Genomic DNA, 22,216 nt, shown 5'->3' on the forward strand with positions numbered 1-22,216 from the left:
TGGTTTTTTTGTTAGTGTTGACTAGCCCTGTTTAGTGAAATGCATCAGGTATGGTTCTTGGGAGCTCCTTGAATTAACCTGGTTTAAATCTCCTTATTTTTCTGCCAATCTTCTTTTGTTTCATGTTGGATTCTTGGTGGACTGCTTGCCTTGTTGTTTAATTTCAAGTTAAGATACATGGAGTGGAACGTACTAGAGGAGTTACAGATTTGGCTGTTTATCATAGTAACATAGTAGATGACAGCAGATAAAGACACGAATGGTCCATCCAGTCTGCCCAACCTGATTCAATTTAAATTTTTTTTAAATTTTTTCTTCTTAGCTTCTTAGCTATTTCTGGGCAAGCTCTACCCAGTACTGTGCTTAGGTTCCAACTGCCGAAATCTCTGTCAAAACCTCCTGCAGCCCATCTACACCCTCCCAGCCATTGAAGCCCTCTCCAGCCCATCCTCCCCCAAACGGCCATATACAGACCGTGCAAGTCTGCCCAGTACTGGCCTTAGTTCAATATTTAATATTATTTTCCGATTCTAGATCCTCTGTGTTCATCCCACGCTTCTTTGAACATATGGGTTACAGTTGGTTGATATAGAGTGAGGCATTTGAGAGGTGTTATAAACTTGATTATTAATATAGACTTATATTTCGGATAGTATTACTGCTTTACAAATATTTGAACACTTTTATATATGCATGGAAAGGGTTCAGAGTTAAAGTCCTGGGATAGTAGGCGGGAAGGGAAGGAAGGGGGCTTTGTTCAGGGATATTTGGGGGTTGCATAGAAGAAAAACTGTGCACTGGTATGCTAATCTTTGTTTGTTTTGAATTAAGTGGAACTAAAGAAGTAAAGAAGAAAACAGATAAATGGGGGCGGGGCAGGGCCAGGGGGGCCCAGTGTACTTGGGTGCCTAGGGGCCCTCAAAGAATTAATCCTGCCCTGCTGACTACTTGCTTGGAGAATGAAAGAACACTGTTAGATATAGGGAGGGACAGCTATTAAGTACTATAACAAAAGGTCTGGTCTCAGTCTCCACCTGGTGGTCATGATGAACTATTACCCATCAGTGAAGCCTGTTCCCGTCTGGAGAGATTGACAAAGAATATAAATTTAAGCAAATCATACAAAAATGAAGCTAAATACTCTTATACTTTACTAGTTTTTAAGCCCGTTACATTAATGGGTGCTAGAATAGATGTGTACACTTAGGCATTTCTTTCTTTCTGTATGTCTGTCTCTTTCTCTCTCTCTGTCCCCTTTCTTTCTATCTCCCTGGCCCCCTGTCTTTCTTTTTTCCTGTCTCTCCCCCCTGTCCAGCAGCACCTCTTCTCTGATCCCCCTGTCCAGCAGTAGCCCTTCTCTCTTCCTTTTACCTCCCCCCTGTCCAGCAGCACCCAAAAAGAGGCGCATAGTGTAGTCCAGAGCAGTGTGAGCACGCGGGTGGGCTGAATGGAGGCAGAGCCCAGGGAGGGGCAGGGAGAGGAGGCGTTGCCCGAGGACACAGTCTCAGCCAGAGCTCCTGCTCTTGCAGTGTGGCCGGGAGAGGAGGCAGACAGTGTCTTGCGTGGAGCGGAGCCGGCAGCAGGGAACGGAGCCATCGGCCGAGCCACGGTGAGTGAGTGCAGGACCGAAGCCCTGCCTCGGATCCACATTGTCTTCTGGGTTCACTAATGCCACTCTGAGTTCCCAAGCTGCCTTCTGCCATGGAAGCTGGTGAAACCTCCGCAGGCAGAGTTCTACTCTACTGTGCATGCGGGGGCACAGCACCACGGATCACGGACCCACCAAGTTTGAAGTGCGCATGTGTGCTAAGGGTATTATTATAGCGGATACACACTTCAATATTTTTTTTTATTATGAATCATTATTACTGAAATAAATATTTTCGTTCAAGTATATTCAATATATGATTAGATAATAAAATGCATAAAATCCCGAAGTGACCTCCCCAAAGAGACGAGGAATAAAGTGCAAACATCTTAAAAATCATAAGGCAAAAGTCAATAATCTGTGTTACTTATTCTGTAGAGCCTCACAGATGGCTCCATGAAGAGGCAATTTTGCCGCAGTTCTTTTTGTTCATAGATCGTCCGTGTACAGAAAAAGTTCTAAAATTCACTTGTAATGACTTTTTGGATACAGAACTATTTCAAAACAGCCTTGCTCTACACCCGATAGTGTTTCGCCAGTTGCATCCTCAGGAGACAAGACTTCAGAGGAGTAAACAACAGGGCATATGCACCTACATTCATAAATCTAATATAAAATAAAATGAATTAAAACATAATCAAATAAAAAATGCATGAACTGAAACAAAATCTAATAAACAAATACCTGAATATAGTTTAGCGACAGCCAACAGGGTAGAAAAATCCATTTTCTCCTGACCCACCGTCTTCTTCATACACAATTAAATCCACTAAAGGACTCACTGCGGGCACCATATTCAAATCCCAAAGCAGCAAGAATGCACCAATCCCAGTTAGTCAGGTGCTGTCTATCAGTCCCCATTCAATATCCTTATTTAACTCTAGAGGCTCCATAGTGTTCCATGTATAAATAAACCTTTGTTCTTTTTTAATCAAAATCAAAGAAATGCCATCTCCCCTGTATGATGATACTTGCAACAGAACCACAAACTTTATGGAATGCAATCGGTGATGGCATGTTTCTGGGCTCGCCAATGAGAAACCAGTGGAGCCTCTTCTCTGGTCATCCTAAGATTACATAAATATTTGGCAATGCGGAGTTTAATTTTATGCTTGTTTTGCCCAATATACCATTATCACAAGAGCAGGAGATCCCATAAATGACTTGAGATGAATTATAGTCTGAAAAGGAACAATGATGAAACTCCTGCCCTATATATGAAGGTTAATGATCACTTCAGTGTTTAAAGCATATGGGCAATAAACACACTTATTGTACCTAAAGTGTCCCTGTGATATGGGCAACTCAGAAACTGAGTGTTGGTTGTGTTTTGAAAGTATTTCCATAAGGTTCTTTGAGTGTTGATTGCGTTTTGAAAGTATTTTCATAAGGTTCTTTTGACATGTATAGGGAATCTTAGGTAAGTCTTTAAATTCTTCATGCAAGTATAATATGTTCCAATGTTTACGTATTGCTTACCATATAGATAAAGCTTGATGAGAATAAGGAAGAATACACGTCACTACGGATTCCTTTTGTTTGAGGATATAACAACCAATCCCTGTGTGAGTTTTTAGCTCTTTTATAAGCCCTATTCACCTGGGGTATTCCCGCTGTAAAAACTGAGTCGTCATTACATTAGTGTGCTTATTAAAGTCCTCTCCCATATCACATATACGTTTAAGTCTAAGAAACTGCCCAATTGGAACACTATTCTTAAATTTTTTGGATGATAACTATGGTAATGTAGAATAGTGTTCTGATCTCTTTCTTTATGATAGAAAGAAGTGGAAAAACTACCGTTACGTAAAATGATGTTAATATCAAGAAAACTAATAGAGGTGCGGAAGAATATAGATTTGAATGTAATATTAAGGTCACAATGGTTTAAATATTGCAAAAACCTATTGAGCTCGCATTCAGTTCCCTCCCATATGAGAAAAACATCATCAATGCAAAGTTTCCAACATTTAATACAGGATTTCTCTGGGTATGATTCCAGGTATTTTTATTCAAAATCAGCCATATAGAGGCAAGCTATAGAAGGGGCTACTATAGCACACATAGCTACACCATTGGTTTGAAGATAAAAATGATCCTGAAATGAAAAATAATTACAAGTGATGACAAGAGTAGCAAATTCAATCAGTAGTTCTCTCATCTGGGTGGACATTTAAGCGGAAGACAAATATTTCTGCACTATGTGAACAGCAGCATCCTGGGGTATATTTGTATATAGGGCATTCACATAGAGCATAACTAAGAGAACCAAATCTAAAGATGAAATTGTTTCAAAATTTGAATCAAATGAGTAGAATCTCTTACATAAGCTGGAGTTTTCTGGACTTCACCTTGTAAATATGAGTCCAGAAATTGAGGCAATGGTTGGAATAGAGATCCTCTGCCGGAAACAATGGGTCATTCAGGGGTTGGATTAATGTTTTATGTATGTTGGGAAAAAATAGATAAACGGTATATTGGGATATTGTATATAAAGATGTTTATAGAGCTTAGATGAAATAACTCCTGTATCTAAGGCAACCTGCAAAATTTCCTGAATTTTCACTTGATTCTGATTAGTGGGATTTTCAGGTCCTAAATAGAAACATAGAAACATGATGGCAGATAAAGGCTATATGGCCCATCTAGTCTGCCCATCCACAGTAACCATTTATCTCTTTCTAAATCAGTGGTTCTTAACCTTGTTGGAGGTACTGAACCCCACCAGTTTCATATGCGTGTTCACCGAACCCTTCTTTATTGGAAAAATAAAATATGATTTTTACAAATTCAAAACATAGGTATACAGTGAGGGAAAAAATAATATCAATTTTGAAAACAAAAAAGTTCTCCTATATTTTGAATAATAATAACATAATAATGAAATTTACTGCAAATCAGTGTGACTTCTGCTGTTGCTTCTCAGAGACCAGTTCAGAAATGCGCGACTTTACCTTGGCAAGTGCCACTCTCATGTCATTTTCGCAACAAAGTCTGTTCCTTTTCTTCGTTTTTATGTCCAGCATCCTCGAAAAGGATTGCTCGCAAAGATATGTTGTAACAAACGGTATGAAAATTTCCACAGCTTTCTTAGCAATAATAGGGTACGTTACCAATTGTTGACACCAAAACATTGAGAGCGTTGTTGTTCTGAAGAGTTGCTGTTGAACCTGGCTCTGCTAAATTTCAATGATTTCATCGAGGTATTCATCATTGACATCTGTTGTCTCAACACTAAACGTGAACGGCTGTCTCACCCATGCTGGATATGACTCTCTTCTAGGGAAGTATCCGTCGAGAGACTTTGCAAGCTCATCTAAGTGCGTGGCAATAGTTTGCTTCAGTTCCGCGGGTACAGAAATGTCTCCGATTCCAGATACATCTTTGATCTTACTTACACAGTTGTCTAGCAGGGGAAAGTTTGCGAAGTTATCGTTTTCTGTTCGTCGTTTCCATAATGGTAGCTTTTTTTGAAAAGCTTTCAGGTTTTCTTCCGCTTCGATGATGTTGACTCCAGCACCCTGCATCTGCTTATTGAGATGATTGAGAGCTGCAAAGATATCAGCCATGTACGCTAAAATGAGAATGAACTCAGAATTTTTGAAGCAATCTGCATGACAATGTTGCTGCTCTTGCAAAAACAGAGCTAATTCCACATGCATGGCCAAAACACGATTCAGCACCTTTCCCCGGGATAACCACCGAACGTTAGAATGGTACAGAATTACCTTGAATTCAGATCCCATTTCTTTACACAGCTCCTTGAAGATGCAGTGCTTCAGAGCATTATTTCGCACATAGTTCACGCATTCCACAACAATTTTTAAAACTTGCAATGCGTAACAATGATGTGTGGTGCATCGGCATTCACTAGAGCACCAAAACCGGACTTTCTTCCGAGCATGGCTGGAGCTCCGTCCGAACAAACTGCAGAAACCATATCCCACGAAAGATTATTATCTTTGAAGAAGTCATCCATAAGTTTCTTCACATCAGTTGCCTTAGAGGCTTACAAAATAAAAAATCTTCCTTTATCACGTCGTCTTTCACATAGCGCACGAATACTGCAAGCTGGCTTAGATTGGAAACGTCTGTGGTCTCGTCGAGTTGAAGGCTGAATTTTGCCGGGCTTGAAATCAGATCTGCAACTACTTGAGCCAAGATGTCTTTGCTCATGTCCTCTATTCTGTTGCTGATGATGTCATTTGAAAGAGGAATTTCAGATAACTGAACTTCAGCCGCTTTTCCCAGCATGATATTCGCCATCTTCAACTGGTTTTATGAGTGTTTCACCAATGGTGTGTGGTTTGCCCTGCTTTGCGATCAGGTAAGCAACTTCGTACGATGCTGTGAGGATCGGTTTGTTGATGGGTACAAAGCCGAGAACAGGCAGAGTAGCCTCTTCATCAAATCTTGCTCTCTTCACCTTGAATTCAGCGAGTGTTGTGTTCTTGTATTTTCCATCTCCGTGCAGCTTAAGGAAGTGTTCCCTTAGTTTTGCCGGAGCTAGAATTACTCAACTTGGCATTGCAAATCATGCAATTAGGACGCTGACTCCCTTCACGTTCCATTATACATGTGAATCCATATTGTAAATATTCGTCCGACCACTTTCGTATTTTGCTCGACATAGTTAGTAAGGGATTAAAATATTAAGATAGGTATCACACGACGTACCATCACAACAGTTACAATTCGACTACTGTGCGCATCAAATCCCCTGCAGCACAGATAGGCCAAGCAATGTTGCGTGATCACCTGCAGCCAATTATGGACAAGCGGGGCGTATCATCACGAATCATAAGCTCTTCGGTCATGTTCAATCATCTATCAGTTAAATCACAAATTTTGATCAGGAATTGATTGATGTATATAAGACGTTAGTTACAGATTGATAGATCAAGAAACCGAGTACACGATCAGTCTTGATCAAAATCACTGAATAACTGATAGATGATTGTACGTGACCGAAGCGCTATATGAGTCGGAGGTGTGTTTTGACCTCCGCCAAACCCGCGAGACTGACTCACCGAACCCCTGGGGTTCGGTCGAACCCAGGTTAAGAACCACTGTTCTAAATAATATTCACTATCAGAGAACTGTCGAAAGGCTTCCCTATCATATTCATCCTTATCCAAAAATAAAACCGCTCCCCCTTTGTCAGCAAGTGTAATCACAAGGGACAAATCAGATTTTAATTCATGTAGGGCCAAACATTGTTCTGCAGAAAGATTATAATATTAGAATGTGACCTAGATTCTATTTCCTCCACTTCACATAGAACCATACGCTGAAATGTAACTATAACCGGATCAATGGGGCCTGGAGGCACCCAATTAGATTTAATTTTATGATTTGCAAAAAAATTATTTTGTCCCGGCTCCAGATCCTGCGCCGTATAGTTCTGATTTGCAAAAAAAATTTCAGTCTACGTTTACAGAAAACTTAAATAAATATTTTGAACTGATTAAATTTAGAGGGAGGCCTTCATAAATTAAATTGCAATAATCAAGGGGAGACATCACAAGTGCATAAAATATATTAACTTGGGAAGCTCTATCCAGAATACGAGTATACCACAAATATCAAAACTGTCAAAAGCAGGGGAAACCACCTCTGAGGCCTGTTCCATAATAGTGATCCAAATTTCAATCAAGGGTAACACCAAGATACTTGAAGGACTCAAGCAGTGGATGACCAAAGTGCAGAGGTGCAAGAGAAGGCCAAGTGGAACAACCAGTAATCCAGGTCACTCTGATCTCAGATTTAAAACGAGGCAATTACTATGAAGCTAGCTCACTGATATAATTGATTCAAATCAGGACTCTTAGAATACTGGTATTCTATCAAAAGAATATAATTAGCATTGTACCAGGTGTTAATACCAAAGTCTATTCCTCCCTCTAGCCTTTCATAGTCTGCCAGCCATCAGAGTCTGTGTATCTCCACACCTAAATTGGAAAGTCTTGACACAATATATACATTTATATTGAAATCTGCTTAGGATGCAGGTGGAATAAAAAATGTAATAAATACATAAATAAACATATGCACCCCTTGTCAAATATTTGACACTCCTCCTGCTTCTTGGTCAGCTGGTGATGCTCAACAGCCTGCTCCTGTGGGAGAGTGTCTGCAAAGTCCAATATACTATGGGAGACCAGCATTGAGATCTGATAAACCTTTCTCACAAAAGAATCTAGTGTCCAAGCTTTTCTGCCTGGAGGCACCAATGCATGAGACCTGGAACCCCTAGCTCTTTTAAGAGTGGATTTGACCACCAGAGAGTGGTGCAGCAACTGGGCCTTTCTCAAATCTGGGAGCTTTCTGGATTCAATACATGGTATCCACCTTCTTTGGTAAAACAGAGAGAGGGGTCTTCCAATTCTTCATCTGTGAATTCCAGAGTATCTTGCACAACAGAACTGTCACAGCATCTCTAGGCAGAGCATCAAATTCCAGGTCCTTAATTAACTCGGCCCAAGGTTCATCCTTAATTTTCAACTTAAAGGAAGGGCCACTGCCATTTCCTTAAAAAAACAGCTGAAAGAAATAGGCTCAGGTGTCAACGGGTCAAATGGTACACCAAACAACCCTTGCTCTGATCGATACCTAGGATCTTCCTCAGACTCCCATGACTGGTCCATGTCACACTCATCAAAATAGTCATGATGGGACTTCTGAGATTATTTCTATCTTGGCTGACTGAAGGTACATCCAGGCTTGAGGATAAGCGCCAAGGTGCCTTCTCACATCTCAACCTCAAGGGAGTTTACTACAGCCAAACCTCGGTTTGCGAGTAACCCAGTTTGTGAGTGTTTTGCAAGACGAGCAAAACACTCAGCAAACTTTTGACTCGCAAACCGAGTATTGACTGGATTTGCGAGCACCCCCCCCCCCCCCCGATAATCGGCATCGCTCCCCCCCGCTCGCAAAGGCCCTCCCGCTCCAACCGGCACCCCCCCCGCCCGAACAACTTAAATTTAACCCCCTCCCCCCCCGTCTGGCACCGGCACTGCCTAGAAGATCTTCCGGCTTCTGCCTGCCTTGAGCATGCATCTGCGCATGCTCAAGGCAGGCAGAAGCCGGAAGATCTTCTAGGCACCGGCATGATCTGTGCCTGTGTGCCGGTGCCAGACCGGGGGGGGGGGGTAAGTTTAAGTTGTTCGGGCGGGGGGGTCTTTGCGAGCGAGGGGGGAGCAGTGCTGCTGGCCTCGGGGGGGGGGGGGGTAGGAACGTATCAAAGCGAGTTTCCATTATTTCCTATGGGGAAACTCGCTTTGATAAACGAGCATTTTGGATTACGAGCATGCTCCTGGAACGGATTATGCTCGTAATCCAAGGTACCACTGTATATGCAGACAATTCCAGAAATGGAATTTGGTTGGGATTGTGATGTACCTACATATTTATAAAATATACATGCACATATATCTATTATTCTTTCATTGGAACAAATTTGTGCATGAGAATTTGTATACTGTTACAGAGAGTTCTGGATGCCTATTTTATAAAGGTACATAGCCGTCCATGTGCCTTTATAAAATAAGCACCCAGTGCCCTGTTATAAAATTACCCCATATGGTTTCCTTAGTCTAAACAACCTTGCCTAATATGTTAAAAAAAATAAATTTGTAAATAAATCAACAAAAGATCATAACCATGTTAAAGGCAATAACAAATTTTATTTTATTTTTTGGTATGATGTTTGTCATTACATGAGGATTTTTTGTCTCCATGGAATATTTTCTTTAAATGTTTCTGTGGTTGTGATGAAATGAAACAAAGCCTAACCAACACAACTGGATCACTCACTTCATATCCAAACCTCCTTAATGGAGGCACCTGTGCACAAAAGACAAATACTCCTGTCACTACAGAAAAAGGTAGGTAGGTATGGAAATATTCGTAACTGGGAAGAAAATAAAATGTTATGTGGAGTGTAAGGAAGAGATGATCCATGTACTCACCTTAAAGTGCTGGTTATTGTGGGGGTTGATGCGAAAACATGAAACTAAACAGTCGATCATTAGATCCACATCTGCATTCTGGTTGCCCGCACCTTTAGAGAAAGGTTTGCTTGGATTGAATAGTAAATTCTGTCAACAAAACACAATAATAGAAATGAATACCAGAGGAGTAGCTTAGCTGGATATGCCATGTTACTGCAGTGTTTAAGAGCCTCACATTTTTTTAAAAATTGTCTTTTATTTAGGTTCAACAGCCCCTGTTTGATGAACATAAGATATTCACGATACAAGCAGAATATCTTCAAAATTAATAGCCACACCAAATGATATTCATAGACTAATACTGTCAGAAACCAAGTGCTATACACTTTTTAGTCTGTGAAAACGGTAAAGACCTCAGTGTTTCCCAGGATAAAACCTGTGAAACTGACTATGCTAATAATGCTATTGACATAGAGAAATACATCCTTGGTCTTATATTCTACCGTTACACATTCTCTTATTTATCTTTTTAACTTTTTTGCTGTCATTTACTTTTTAACTTTTTACTGGCTTTTATAGTTTTATAAGAAAGTGAGCACTTATCTTGTTTCCTTCTGACAGCGCAAAACCACCGCAGCTGCAGTTTTAGCGGTATCAATATGCCGCTCTTGAACAATTTCAAATCTGATCAAATCATATAGAAATCATATAGAAATATGGGATATTTCTATATGATTTCTATATGATTTGATCAGATTTGATATAAAAGTTAAAAAGATAAATAAGAGAATGTGCAACGGTAGAATATAAGACCAAGGATGTATTTCTCTATGTCAATAGCATTATTGGCATAGTCAGTTTCACAGGTTTTATCCTGGGAAACACTGAGGTCTTTACCGTTTTCACAGACTAAAAAGTGTATAGCACTTGGTTTCTGACAGTATTAGTCTATGAATATCATTTGGTGTGGCTATTAATGATGAACATAAGAACCATAAGAACAGCCTTACTAGGTCAGACCAATGATCCATCTAGCCCAGTATCCTGTCTTTCCAGAGGCCAATCCAAGTCACAAGTACCTGGCAAAGACCCAAATAGTAGCAGCGCTCCATGCTACCATCCCTTGTCTGTCTCAACAGCAAACTATGGACTTCTCCTCCAGGAACTTGTCCAAACCTTTTTTTTTTTTTAAATAAAATTTTTAATATTTACCAAGCATAAACATCTTCTACAGCAAAGTGCGGTCAAAAACAAATAAACTGAGTTCCCAAACTTGAAATACACAGTTAAATTTAAATTAAAAATACATAAAGTAAATAAACTAATTTGGTCGCACACTAGTCCTCAATAATTGGATCCAAGATTTTAAAGAGTAGAGCGAAATAAATCAAATAAGTTAACAAGAATGTCCAAACCTTTTTTAAAACCAGCTACATTAACTGCTCTGCGTGATCCCGGAGGATAGGAAGATAGCCAATGTTACGCCCATCTTTAAAAAGGGATCAAGAGGTGACCCGGGGAACTAGAGACCGGTAAGTCTGACCTTGGTTCCAGGGAAAATGGCAGAAGCACTGATAAAAGATAGCATCAAGGAGCATCTAGAAAGGAATAAACTTATGACAACAAGCCAACATGGCTTCTGCAAGGGAAGATCGTGCCTGACGAACTTTTTGCACTTCTTCGAAGGAATTAACAAATGGATGGACAAAGGGGTCCCCTTAGACATCGTATACTTAGACTTCCAAAAAACCTTTGATAAGGTACCCCATGAATGCCTACTTCAGAAACTGAAGAACCATGGGGTGGAAGGAGACTTAAACAGATGGATCAGGAATTGGTTGGCGGGAAGGAAGCAGAGGGTAGGAGTGAAGGGCCATTACTCGGACTGGAGGAGGATCATGAGTGGTGTTCCGCAGGGGTCGGGTGCTTGGACCGCTGCTATTCAATGTACAGTCAAACCTCGGTTTGCGAGTAACCCGTTTTGCAAGTGTTTTGCAAGACGAGCAAAACACTCAGCAAACTTTTGACTCGAAAATCGAGTGTTGACTCGATTTGCGAGCACCACCCCCCCAATAACCGGCATCGCTCCCCCTCGCTCCAACTGCCCCCCCCCCCGCGCGAACCAGCCCCACTGCCCGAACAACTTAAACTTACACCCCCCCTCCCTCCCCCTGTCTAGCGCAGGTACAGATCGTGTGCCTAGAAGATCTTCCGGCTTCTGCCTGACTGCCTGCCTTGAGCATGCATCTGCGCATGCTCAAGGACTTCTAATTCTCGGCGAGAGGGAGAATTAGAAGTCCTTGAGCATGCACAGATGCATGCTCAAGGCAGGCAGGCAGGCAGAAGCCGGAAGCCAGAAGATCTTCTAAGCACACGATCTGTGCCTGCACTAGACAGGGGGGGGGGGGTAAGTTTAAGTTGTTCAGGCGAGGAGGTCGGTTCGCACGGAGGGGGGGTGCCAGTTGGAGCGAGGGGGCTTTTGCGAGCGGGGTGGGAAGCGATGCCGGTTATCGGGGGGGGGGGAAACGTATCAAAGCGAGTTTCAATTATTTTCTATGGGGAAACTCGCTTTGATAACAAGCATGCTCCTGGAACGGATTATGCTCGTAATCCAAGGTACCACTGTATTTATAAATGATCTAGAAACAGGGACGAAGTGCGAAGTAATAAAATTCACAGACGACACCAAACTATTTAATGGGGCTAGGACTAAAGAGGACTGCGAAGATTTACAAAGGGACCTGAACAAACTAGGGGAGTGGGCGACGAGAGGGCAGATGAAGTTCAATGTAGAGAAATGTAAAGTCCTGCATGTAGGAAACAGAAATCCGAAGTACAACTACATGATGGGAGGGCTGGTAATGGGAGAAAGTAGCCTAGAGAAGGACTTGGGGGTACTGGTAGACAAGACAATGAAACCGTCGGCACAGTGCGCAGCGGCTTCTAAGAAGGCGAATAGAATGTTATGTATTATCAAGAAAGGTATTACAGCCAGAACTAAAGAAGTTATTCTGCCGCTGTATCGGGTGATGGTGCGCCAGCGATACTCAAGAGGGTTCAGAAAAGAGCGACGAGATTGATAAAAGGTATGGAAAACCTTTCATATGCTGAAAGATTGGAGAAACTGGGGCTTTTTTCCCTGGAAAAGCAGAGGCTTAGAGGGGACATGATAGAGACTTACAAGATCATGAAGGGGATAGAGAAAGTGGAGAGGGACAGATTCTTCAAACTTTCAAAAACTACAAGAACGAGAGGGCATTTGGATAAATTAAGAGGAGGCAGATTCAGAACCAATGCTAGGAGGTTCTTCTTCATCCAGAGGGTGGTGGACACCTGGAATGTGCTTCCAGAGAGCGTGGTAGGACAGAGTACGGTATTGGGTTTTAAGAAAGGATTAGATGGGCCGCCATGTGAGCGGACTGCTGGACATGATGGACCTCTGGTCTGACCCAGCAGAGGCACTGATTATGTTCTTATGTTCTCTTACCACATCCTCTGTCAATGTGTTCCAGAGCTTAACTATTCTCTGAGTGAAAAAATATTTTTTCCTATTGGTTTTAAAAATTAATCTTGGAACAACGCTTTGTGAGACAAATTAGTGTACTTAGTAAGCCTCATACAAGAGCAATATACAGCCAAGGAAGTGATACCTGCTCTCAGGGTCTTCAGAGGTCAAAGTTTTAATGCAGCTGCTATAGCACTGGGGAATTAAATACCTGAGCTACAAATGAGTAGCAGAGAGCAAGAACCAACCTCTTTTCATTTACTTCCTTACATGAAGCCCTAGAGCAGATCACAAAATGACATCACTGTCTGTAACCAAAATGAACTTTTTTCTACATGAAATGAAGCAGAAAAATAAATGACTGCTACCTGGCACCTCACATATACACTTGGAGAGAAAAAGTAGTACTTAAAAACTATTGATGATCTGTGTACCTACCTTTAGATCTATCACCATGGATTGTACAAGGTGGAAAATGACAGAGTGATCTTCCCAGTTTATGTAGGTAGATGCTTTGCAGAGCTTAACACAAGCTATAACAGCACTGTCAGTCAACTGTCGGCTACCACCATGCACAGCTAATGCCTTTCTGAGGTTTTCCAGAAATAACTTCTATAAAATTGAAATATAATAACAAAACAATATTATTAATCAACATATTTTAGAGCCATGAATTTTTTTTAAAAAACTGTTCTGAGAATCATGAAATCTTAGGGCCAGACCACAAAACTTGGTCACAACCACCACTTAAGACAAACATGATCATAATCAATGTAGAAATAACTACATAAAATATCAACACTCTCTCTCCATCCAGCACAGTGTGATCAATAGTCCTGGAAAATTAGATTCCTTTCCATTTATATTCTCTGCAATGATTTGGTTATTCCATTGCTTCTGAATTAAGTTCTTAACTGCAAATCTCACTGAAACGACCGTATATACAGGTACTCAAATATAAACTGAGATTTTTGGACCAAAATAAAGGCCCAAAAATGGGAGTCTCTGTTTATATTTGAGTCCCCAATTGATAACCATCACTTTTGTCCACCTGACCTGACTCAATGATCAGCAATGCTGCTGTCCCCATTGCCTGGCATTTCTATCCTCAACACCCCCCTCTCCCCCGATGACTAACACTACCATTCTCAACAAACTCAACCCTTTCCCAATGACAGATGCTAATTTCATCCACAAATCCTTCTCCTCTGATGACCAGCACAGCTGTCGCCCCCCCATCCCCAGTCGGCATCACACATATCACTCTTGCATTCAAAGAAGCTGACATTAAGGTTCCGGGCCGGTGCGGGGCCTTGAGCTTCTATGTATGCTCAAGGCCTGCCAGCTCCCGCCCTCTCAGAGAATCTCAAGAGAGCAGATGCCGGCAAGCTTGAGCATGCAAAGAAGTTCAAGGTCCTGCACCAGCCTGGAACCTTGGTGTCAGTTTCTTTGAGCACCAGAAAGGAACGTGTAATACCAGCTGGGCAGTTGAAGACAGCAGCGCCAGTCATCAGGGAAGAAGGGCTTGTGTTGAAAAATAGTGCCGGTCATCGGGGGAGAGGATTGAATTTGTGGAAGGCTGGTTTTGAAGAGGCCAATGAGGATATAAAACAGGATTATATAGAAAAATCTTCCAAAACTGTACAGTATAAAGCAAGCTGTTTTGTCATTATTGTTCTTGCATGGCTCATTTAGGATGCCCATTTGACATACTCCTAGAAAGTTGCAGATCTGTGCTGGTATCTTAGTGATTTTGCACCCATCACTCTCTTTGTGAAGTGCTGATTCTTTTAAGTTGCTCCTAAATCTACTCTTTACAGTCACTTCTCATGGTTCTACGCTGTCACATGTTATGTTTAAATCATTTTTATTGAAATTTGTACATGGAGTAAAATACAACAACACAATGCAAGAAAATAATCCACTTCTCAACAATACACAAATTCAAAACCATCCCCAAACCCCTCCCAACCCCTGCAACCCAGCCACCCTACCTGGGAGCAGCAGCAGCAGATAACTAAATAAAGGAAATCTGTAGGAGTATAAGCAAGAGCACAAATTAAAAAAAAAAAAAATTAGAAGCCCCAAAGTTGTCGTTTAACGTATGGTGTGAGTGTGGTGCTGAAGGGTGTCCAACATAGTTGAAATAAATGTCCCGCACGAGAGTTCAAATCAGCAATGTCCTGTCGCTCCAGTAATACTTGAGGGATCTCCAGTGAGCAATGGTAGGAGGCTGTGGTGAGAGCCATTGCGACAAAATGCTTTTCTGGCCCATCAGTATAGTTTTCCGAAGAAATGCTGAACAGCCAGGACGAGCAGGATGAAATCGGACTTGCAGTGTGAATAAAAAATTTGGATGGAGTCGCCAAGAACAGCCCCATAAATGCGCAACATATGACATGAGGCGCGTCCAAAAACAAGAGATATGGGGACATGACCAAAATATATGGCCAAGACTGGCCTGAGGATGAGCACACTTGGCACAACAATGTCCTGCACAAACACCCATTTTGTAAGCCCTATTTGGTGCGCAAAATGCATGCAGGAAAAATTTGTAATTCCTTTCTTTCTCTACGGCTTGAGAGATGAATTTATTGCCAAGGGAGATACCTTTCTTGATCATGTCATCTGTGATAGTAACATTTAAGTCCAAAGTAGAGAGCGGAACGGGGACGACGGGAATCCCGCGGGCATCCCGCGGGTTCCCCCTTCGGGTCACGGGGATTCCGTGGGGACGCCCCCTAGGGTCATGGGAATCTCGTGGGTACACCCCCTAGGGTCGCGGGGATCCCATGGGGACGCCTCCGAGGGTCGCGGGGTTCCTGCGGGGCTGGATATACTCAGTCGCGCGACTCTTCTTCTCTCTACCTGCTCTGCTTGCAGCACAGCGGGAAGACTTCCGTTCGGCTCTGTGCTGCAGGCAGGGCAGGTAAGGAGACGGAGAGTAGCCTCGCGGTTCGAGTGGCTACCAAGGGAGGGGGCGGTCCGCCCCGGATGCAGCACAGCCGGCCAGGTCCCCTTACTTTTGTGGCGCTTCCCCGACCGACCGACCGACAACAGCCCCGGTCCGACAATCCTCCCTGCCCTGTAGCCGCGAATCTAAATTACCTTCTTACAGTCTTTTTGCTTATTTGTAAATGGGTTTCTACCAGAGCCTTTAATTCAGTAGCATAATTAAATGAAATAACTATTTCTGAAGTTTATAGGGATGGGCGGGGACGGAGGGGATTCCTCACGGGGACGGAGGGGATTCCTCACGGGGACGGATAGGGACGGAGGGGATTCCTCACGGGGACGGGTGGGAGTCCTCACGGGGATGGGTGGGGGACGGGTGGGACTTTGGTGGGGACGGGTGGGATTTCTGTCCCCGTGCAACTCTCTAGTCCAAAGTCCATTTATGTCCAAGTCACCTGATAGCTCCTGAAGAAACTTATGGTGAAATTTCAATGGTATAGGGACTTGTGCTGTTAGGCAGACCGCCTCTGTCAACTTTTCCTGAACTTCCTCCGATAATACTGACGGGGTCAACTCAGTCAAATAGTGATGCAACTGTCTGTGAGCGTACCAGTCCGAGACCGGCAAGTGATACTGCTCTCGAAGTTCCTCAAAGTTGATCGGTGAACCATCCAGTGTCACCACTTGAGACAAATATTGAAGCCTACCCTGTGACCACTGTCAAAAAGAGGATGAGCCTGAAAGCCCAAAACAAAGAATTGGTCAAAAATCAAAAACTTTTAATCAGAAAGATAAAACAATAAAATATTAAATTATGAAGAAAATAAATGAAAAATGGATGGGAAGGCACTGAAAAATCACAAAGTTTTGTGCATTTGGAGAGACTCCAAAAACACAGCTTCTCAGCTCTAGAGAAAACTGAGATCTGATGGTCCCACGAGTCGATATTGGGCAGGAAGGCACCACCACATGCACGGTACAGGCAGTCTTGAGACTTTTCAGTCTTTTAAAGTGACAGTACACTTTTGCACTATCTGTACTAGGCTCCATGGATGTCACCCACATGTGAGAGAATATGCTGCCTGCTTGTCCTAGGATAAGGAATATTCAGTGGCATTTAACCAGGCAGTACTGCTGAATATCTCCTTTGACTGCTGCGGCAAAGCAAAGGCAATTTAAGATAGTTAAAAGACTTTCTTAACGTTATGTGCCATGCTACTTGGGCACCATGCTACAGGTAATGAATGACCAGATAGCAACACTGACATAGATATTCAATGCCAGTGCCCAGACATGGCCAAGCACTGAATATCCAGACTTAATTCAGCAGCTAAAAACACTAACAACCACAGGCTGAATTATTGACCAGTATAATCTTTTTTTTTTTTTATTTGCATTTCCTATTATGTATCCCATAAATATGCTTAGGTTTAAGCAGGGTACAAGTTTTTAAATAAATAATATATACAATTAATAAATGGAATTTTAAAAATTTGAATTTACACATGGCACACCTTGTTTATTTTGCTGTCGTCCACTACATCTTTGGATATTTCTTGGATGATTTCAGGACACAAGACAAGAAGAATGATCTGAAGTGGCCATACCGCCGCTTTGCGTTTCGTGCTTTCAGCAAAACTGTCCACCTGGTCAAACAACTTCTCTGCACAATCTATGTAAGGAAGAAAAGCAAATGATGTCACTTGGCAAACCATTTATCCAACTATGCACAATTCCAGAGGAAACAAAAAAATTCAGCAACTGACCAGCTATAAAACAAACTAATTTGGTGTATAGCCTCCCAAAGATGGCTGTATGTTATTAAAGGGTTATAGCCTACAATACAGCAGTACTGTTTATACAAAAAAATTAAGTCAAATCACTGTACAGAGTAAAAGATAATTTGTTATTCCTTACCAGCCATATCAGTCTGCGGTCTTTGATACAACTTTGTAAATTCATCTGGATAATTTTCTACCCAGTTCCAAAATGCCTGTTTAAAATCACAGAAAAACACTAATCACAGCTGTAGCTTGTCACAATGAAGAAATCTAAACAATCTGGATGGATTTTTTCCCCCAATTACGAAGAAGAATTATTTTCCTGACTTCTTTTGTCAAGAAAATCAAGTAGGTAATTTCTATAGGTGAGGAATCACAAAAAACAGTAAATAAATATACATACTTTTTCAAGACTGTTTATAACTCCCAACTGAGCAACTTTCTTGAGCGCTTTGAATTTAAATGCTGCTTCTGGAAAAATGTAATAAAAAGTCTGTATCAGACAAAAGCTGTGTACGGTTTATTTATTTTTGCTGGGATCATGTAAACAACCCAACATCAAATGTACAATGAATAAACAATGCAGATTAATACACTGCTACACAGACACAAAGGCCTTGATTCTATAAAGCCCGCCTAAAGTTAGACACTGTTATCAGCACTGATTCTATAAAATTTCAGCACCCATTATACTGTAGAATCATGCTTAGGTGGCACTCAGCATCCTAACATTTAGACATCCCAAATTAATGCCAAAGTTTTCTATGCCTAAAATTAAGCGCCAATATCAGAGCCTAATGGCACCTGATTCACAAAGAGGCGCATAATTTGAACACATGCCCATGATCCGCTCCAAACTATGCCCACTTTTAGTGTAGATGCTTTGGGATAGGCGCCTACTTTTTATAGAATCAAGGGTTTTGAGTTAGTCATCTATCTTGCAATTAAATTCAAGTGTTGAGTGTCAATATTGGCACTGATTAAGCCTACTGACCAATTAAGTCAGGCATCGATATTGGCACCTAACTTTAGGTGGACTTTATAGAATCAGGACCAAAGTTCCTAGGCAAGAGCATATTCTCCAAGTTCTACCACTTGCATAATGCTCTTGCCTAACTGACTACATCATAAAATATTTACTGTCAACTGTTGTTTAGAAGACATTATTTTGAAGAATCTGAAAATAAATATTGGTCTTTGCCTGGACACTTCTCCTACCACAAGGTTTATTTTCATCCCATATTTAAAAAACAGAAAAAGTGTAAAAATGACAACTATCTGAAATTAAAGCAAAATGTTTTTGTCTTTGTTTTTTTAAGGTTGAAGTTCACCAAAACATACAATGCCAGCACCTTAACTCCCTCCACCATTGACAAAAAGACTTCCCCGTAGCCCATTTCATATACAGTGGAACCTCGGTTTGCGAGTGTTTTGCAAGACGAACAAAACACTCAGCAAACTTTTGTCTCGCAAACCGAGCACTGCCCCGATAAACGAGCACTTACAGCTCCTGCAGGGGGATTCCTCATCCGTCCGCCGGCCAGCCGGCCACTCTGGGTGTCTTCCGCATGTTGGAGAGCCTCTATCTGAGCCCACGGCAGCCGAGTGCTTCCCACCTGCACGTTCCGTATGATCACGCACAACATCAATCATCGACATTGTGCGTGATCATATGGAACGTGCAGGTGGGAGGCACTCAGCTGCGTGGGCTCAGATAGAGGCTCTCCAACATGGAGAAGTCACCCAGAGTGGAAGGCTGGCCGGCGGACGGATGAGGAATCCCCCTGAAGCGGCGCTGTGTGGGCTCAGGGGTTCTTTAGCGGCTGGCACACAGACGAGGCATTCCCTGAAGCAGCACTGCGGGGTTCTTTAGCGGCTGGCGGACAGACCCTAACCCGGCAGGTACAGACCCCTGGGCCACCCCTCGCACCTTTTGGGTTCTGGAACGAATCATCAGCATTGCCATTATGGCCTATGGGGAAAGTTGCTTTGATATACGAGTACTTTGGATTACGAGCATGCTTCTGGAACGAATTATGCTCGTAAACCAAGGTACCACTGTACTTCAAATCTAGAACAGGGAGGGAAACAGGTTGTCTAGTGCAGAACTCAAGAGAAAGGATGCATATTTCTTCCATTTGAAAATTGCCCCACAGAAATAAGCACAAATTTCCTGGTTTACTTTGTATGCAGATTTTATAAGGTATGCACATAAATACTAACCTCTCCTCAACCTCACCACCTAGAATACCTTTACTCAGTTCTGGTAAACAAATCCATTTACAGGTTGCACAGTTTACACACATAGTTCAGGCCATAGACTAGTTCTTCCATGTCCTTCCCAAGCTTACTAGAAATCTACCAGAAAAAGTGCCTTTTATTTATTTCCATTTTTATGGACTGGGCTGCCCCTCTATCTAAGCTCAGAGATTTAATTTAATATAATTCTTATATACCGCTAATACCATGAGGTTCTAAGCGGTTTACAAAAATGATACATTATGTCTTTTAAAAAATTTAAAATAGCTCTAAATACCTATATTTTTAAACCTTGCTTTTGATGGGCTACAAAGAGCAATTTTCTAGCTGAAGGAAACCTGCAGCCAATCACTATGGTATATGTTTGATCCTGTTGTACAACTGATCGCCTTCCTTTGAAATGCAACAGTACACCTCCTTGACTTACACTGTGAAAAAGGCAGTTTCAGCAAACCCAAATAAAAGATAACTGATTCTGTACATGAACCTCTACATTATGCAAATAAATGATTTTTATAATTACTCCCAAAATCTGCAATGTATTGCTGCTAGGATGATCTTATCTCCTAGAGGGGAAAGACGTTCCTGTCTGATACTTTTTCATATCTCCTTTCTTCCTACCAATGAAGGCAGCTCATTTTATTTTTATCATTATTAACATTTGATAAACCACTCCAATGGCCTGTAAGGCATCAAAAGTGGTTTACATAAAATACAAATAAAAGGCAGACAACAAGTTTGTTATACAATCTTACATATACAAAACAACAACTGAAATAAAGTACCACTCTACATGTCTGAAATTACTCTGAAAAATTCACATGCACAAAAACAATGTCTGTCATAAGCCTGACTACTGCCTGGCAAGAGATGCATGAAAGAGGAACGGGACTTGGGTGTGATGATATGTGATGACCTAAAGATGGCCGAACAGATTTAAAAGGCGATGGGAAAAGCTAGAATGATGCTAGGGTGCATAGGGAGAAGTATGGCCAGTAAGGCTCTGGTGAGACCTCATTTAGAATATTGTGTACAATTCTGGAGGCCGCACCTTCAAAAAGATATAAACAGGATGGAGTTGGTCCAGAGGAAGGCTACTAAAATGGTCAGTGATCTTCATAAGGCATATGGAGACAGACTGAAAAATCTCAATATGTGTACTTTGGAGGAAAGGCGGGAGAGGGGAGATATAGAGACATTTAAATACCTACATGGCATGACTGAGCATGAAGCAAATCTCTCATTTGAAATGAAGTTTTGGAATGAGAGGGTATAGGATGAAGTTAAGAGGTGATAGGCTCAGAGTAGTAATCTGAGGAAATACTTTTTTATAGAAAGGGTGGTAGATGTGTGGAACAGTCTCCCAGAAGAGGTGGTGGAGACAGAGACTGTGTCTGAATTCAAGAAAGTGTGAGACAGGCACGTGGGATCTCTTAGAAAGAGGAGGAGATAGTGGATGAGCAGACTGGATAGACCAATTGGGCTTTATTTGCCTTCATGTTTCTATGTTTGGATCCCTTTTGTTCTCTAGGCCTAATTTCCTAAATCCTGATACAAGCACTACGTCTTACTTTAGTAGCATAGCTCATCTGCTTTAGAGAGTATTTGACTGTATAATTAAACTGTTTTGTTTTAGTTAAGTTACTTTAGCACTGGTTTCACATTTTGTTACTTACCCTGTAGCAATCGTTTTAGTTTTGAACAGTCTACATTGATGTATTGCATGAGTTCAATATCATGAATGTCAACATTTTCTTCAGAACACACGGTCAATTCCTGTAATCTAATGTACATACCAAAATCACATTTAGAAAATATTGATCATATGCACATTTTAGCCACTGGATGAACTGAAGGAACATGAATATTAAATATTTATATAATACAAAGAAATAGAAGAAAATTATTCAAGTAGTAGCAACCTCAACAGAACTCCCAAATACACTTTAAATAATGACCTAATTAGACACAGTTAGTTTAAGTAGATTTCTGGAGGTGAAAGACTACAAAATCAATTATGGCCAAATATTTAAGGAATAATTTTGAACAGTCCATGTTTTTTGCAATGTATGTGGGAACTTTCAGCCTAAAATAAGACACCAGAGGGGAAATCCTA

The 22,216-nt window shown here is 41.5% G+C and overlaps 1 protein-coding gene across 10 annotated transcripts in view; it reads right to left on the bottom strand.

The window, feature by feature from the left end:
- NF1 (neurofibromin 1) overlaps window positions 1–22,216 on the bottom strand; it is a 393,675-nt gene that overhangs the window by 301,621 nt on the left and 69,838 nt on the right. For all 10 annotated transcript variants that reach the window (XM_033922537.1, XM_033922541.1, XM_033922536.1 and 7 more), the window contains exons 5-10: window positions 21,777–21,883; window positions 18,245–18,312; window positions 17,978–18,053; window positions 17,575–17,732; window positions 13,544–13,717; window positions 9,619–9,747 (exon numbers count right to left, since the gene is read on the bottom strand). In XM_033922537.1, coding sequence (XP_033778428.1) covers window positions 9,619–9,747; window positions 13,544–13,717; window positions 17,575–17,732; window positions 17,978–18,053; window positions 18,245–18,312; window positions 21,777–21,883 — 712 coding nt within the window. The remainder of the gene's footprint in view (window positions 1–9,618; window positions 9,748–13,543; window positions 13,718–17,574; window positions 17,733–17,977; window positions 18,054–18,244; window positions 18,313–21,776; window positions 21,884–22,216) is intronic.

The sequence above is a fragment of the Geotrypetes seraphini genome, chromosome 15 (genome assembly GCF_902459505.1).
Source record: "Geotrypetes seraphini chromosome 15, aGeoSer1.1, whole genome shotgun sequence".
Taxonomy (NCBI): Eukaryota; Metazoa; Chordata; class Amphibia; order Gymnophiona; family Dermophiidae; genus Geotrypetes; species Geotrypetes seraphini.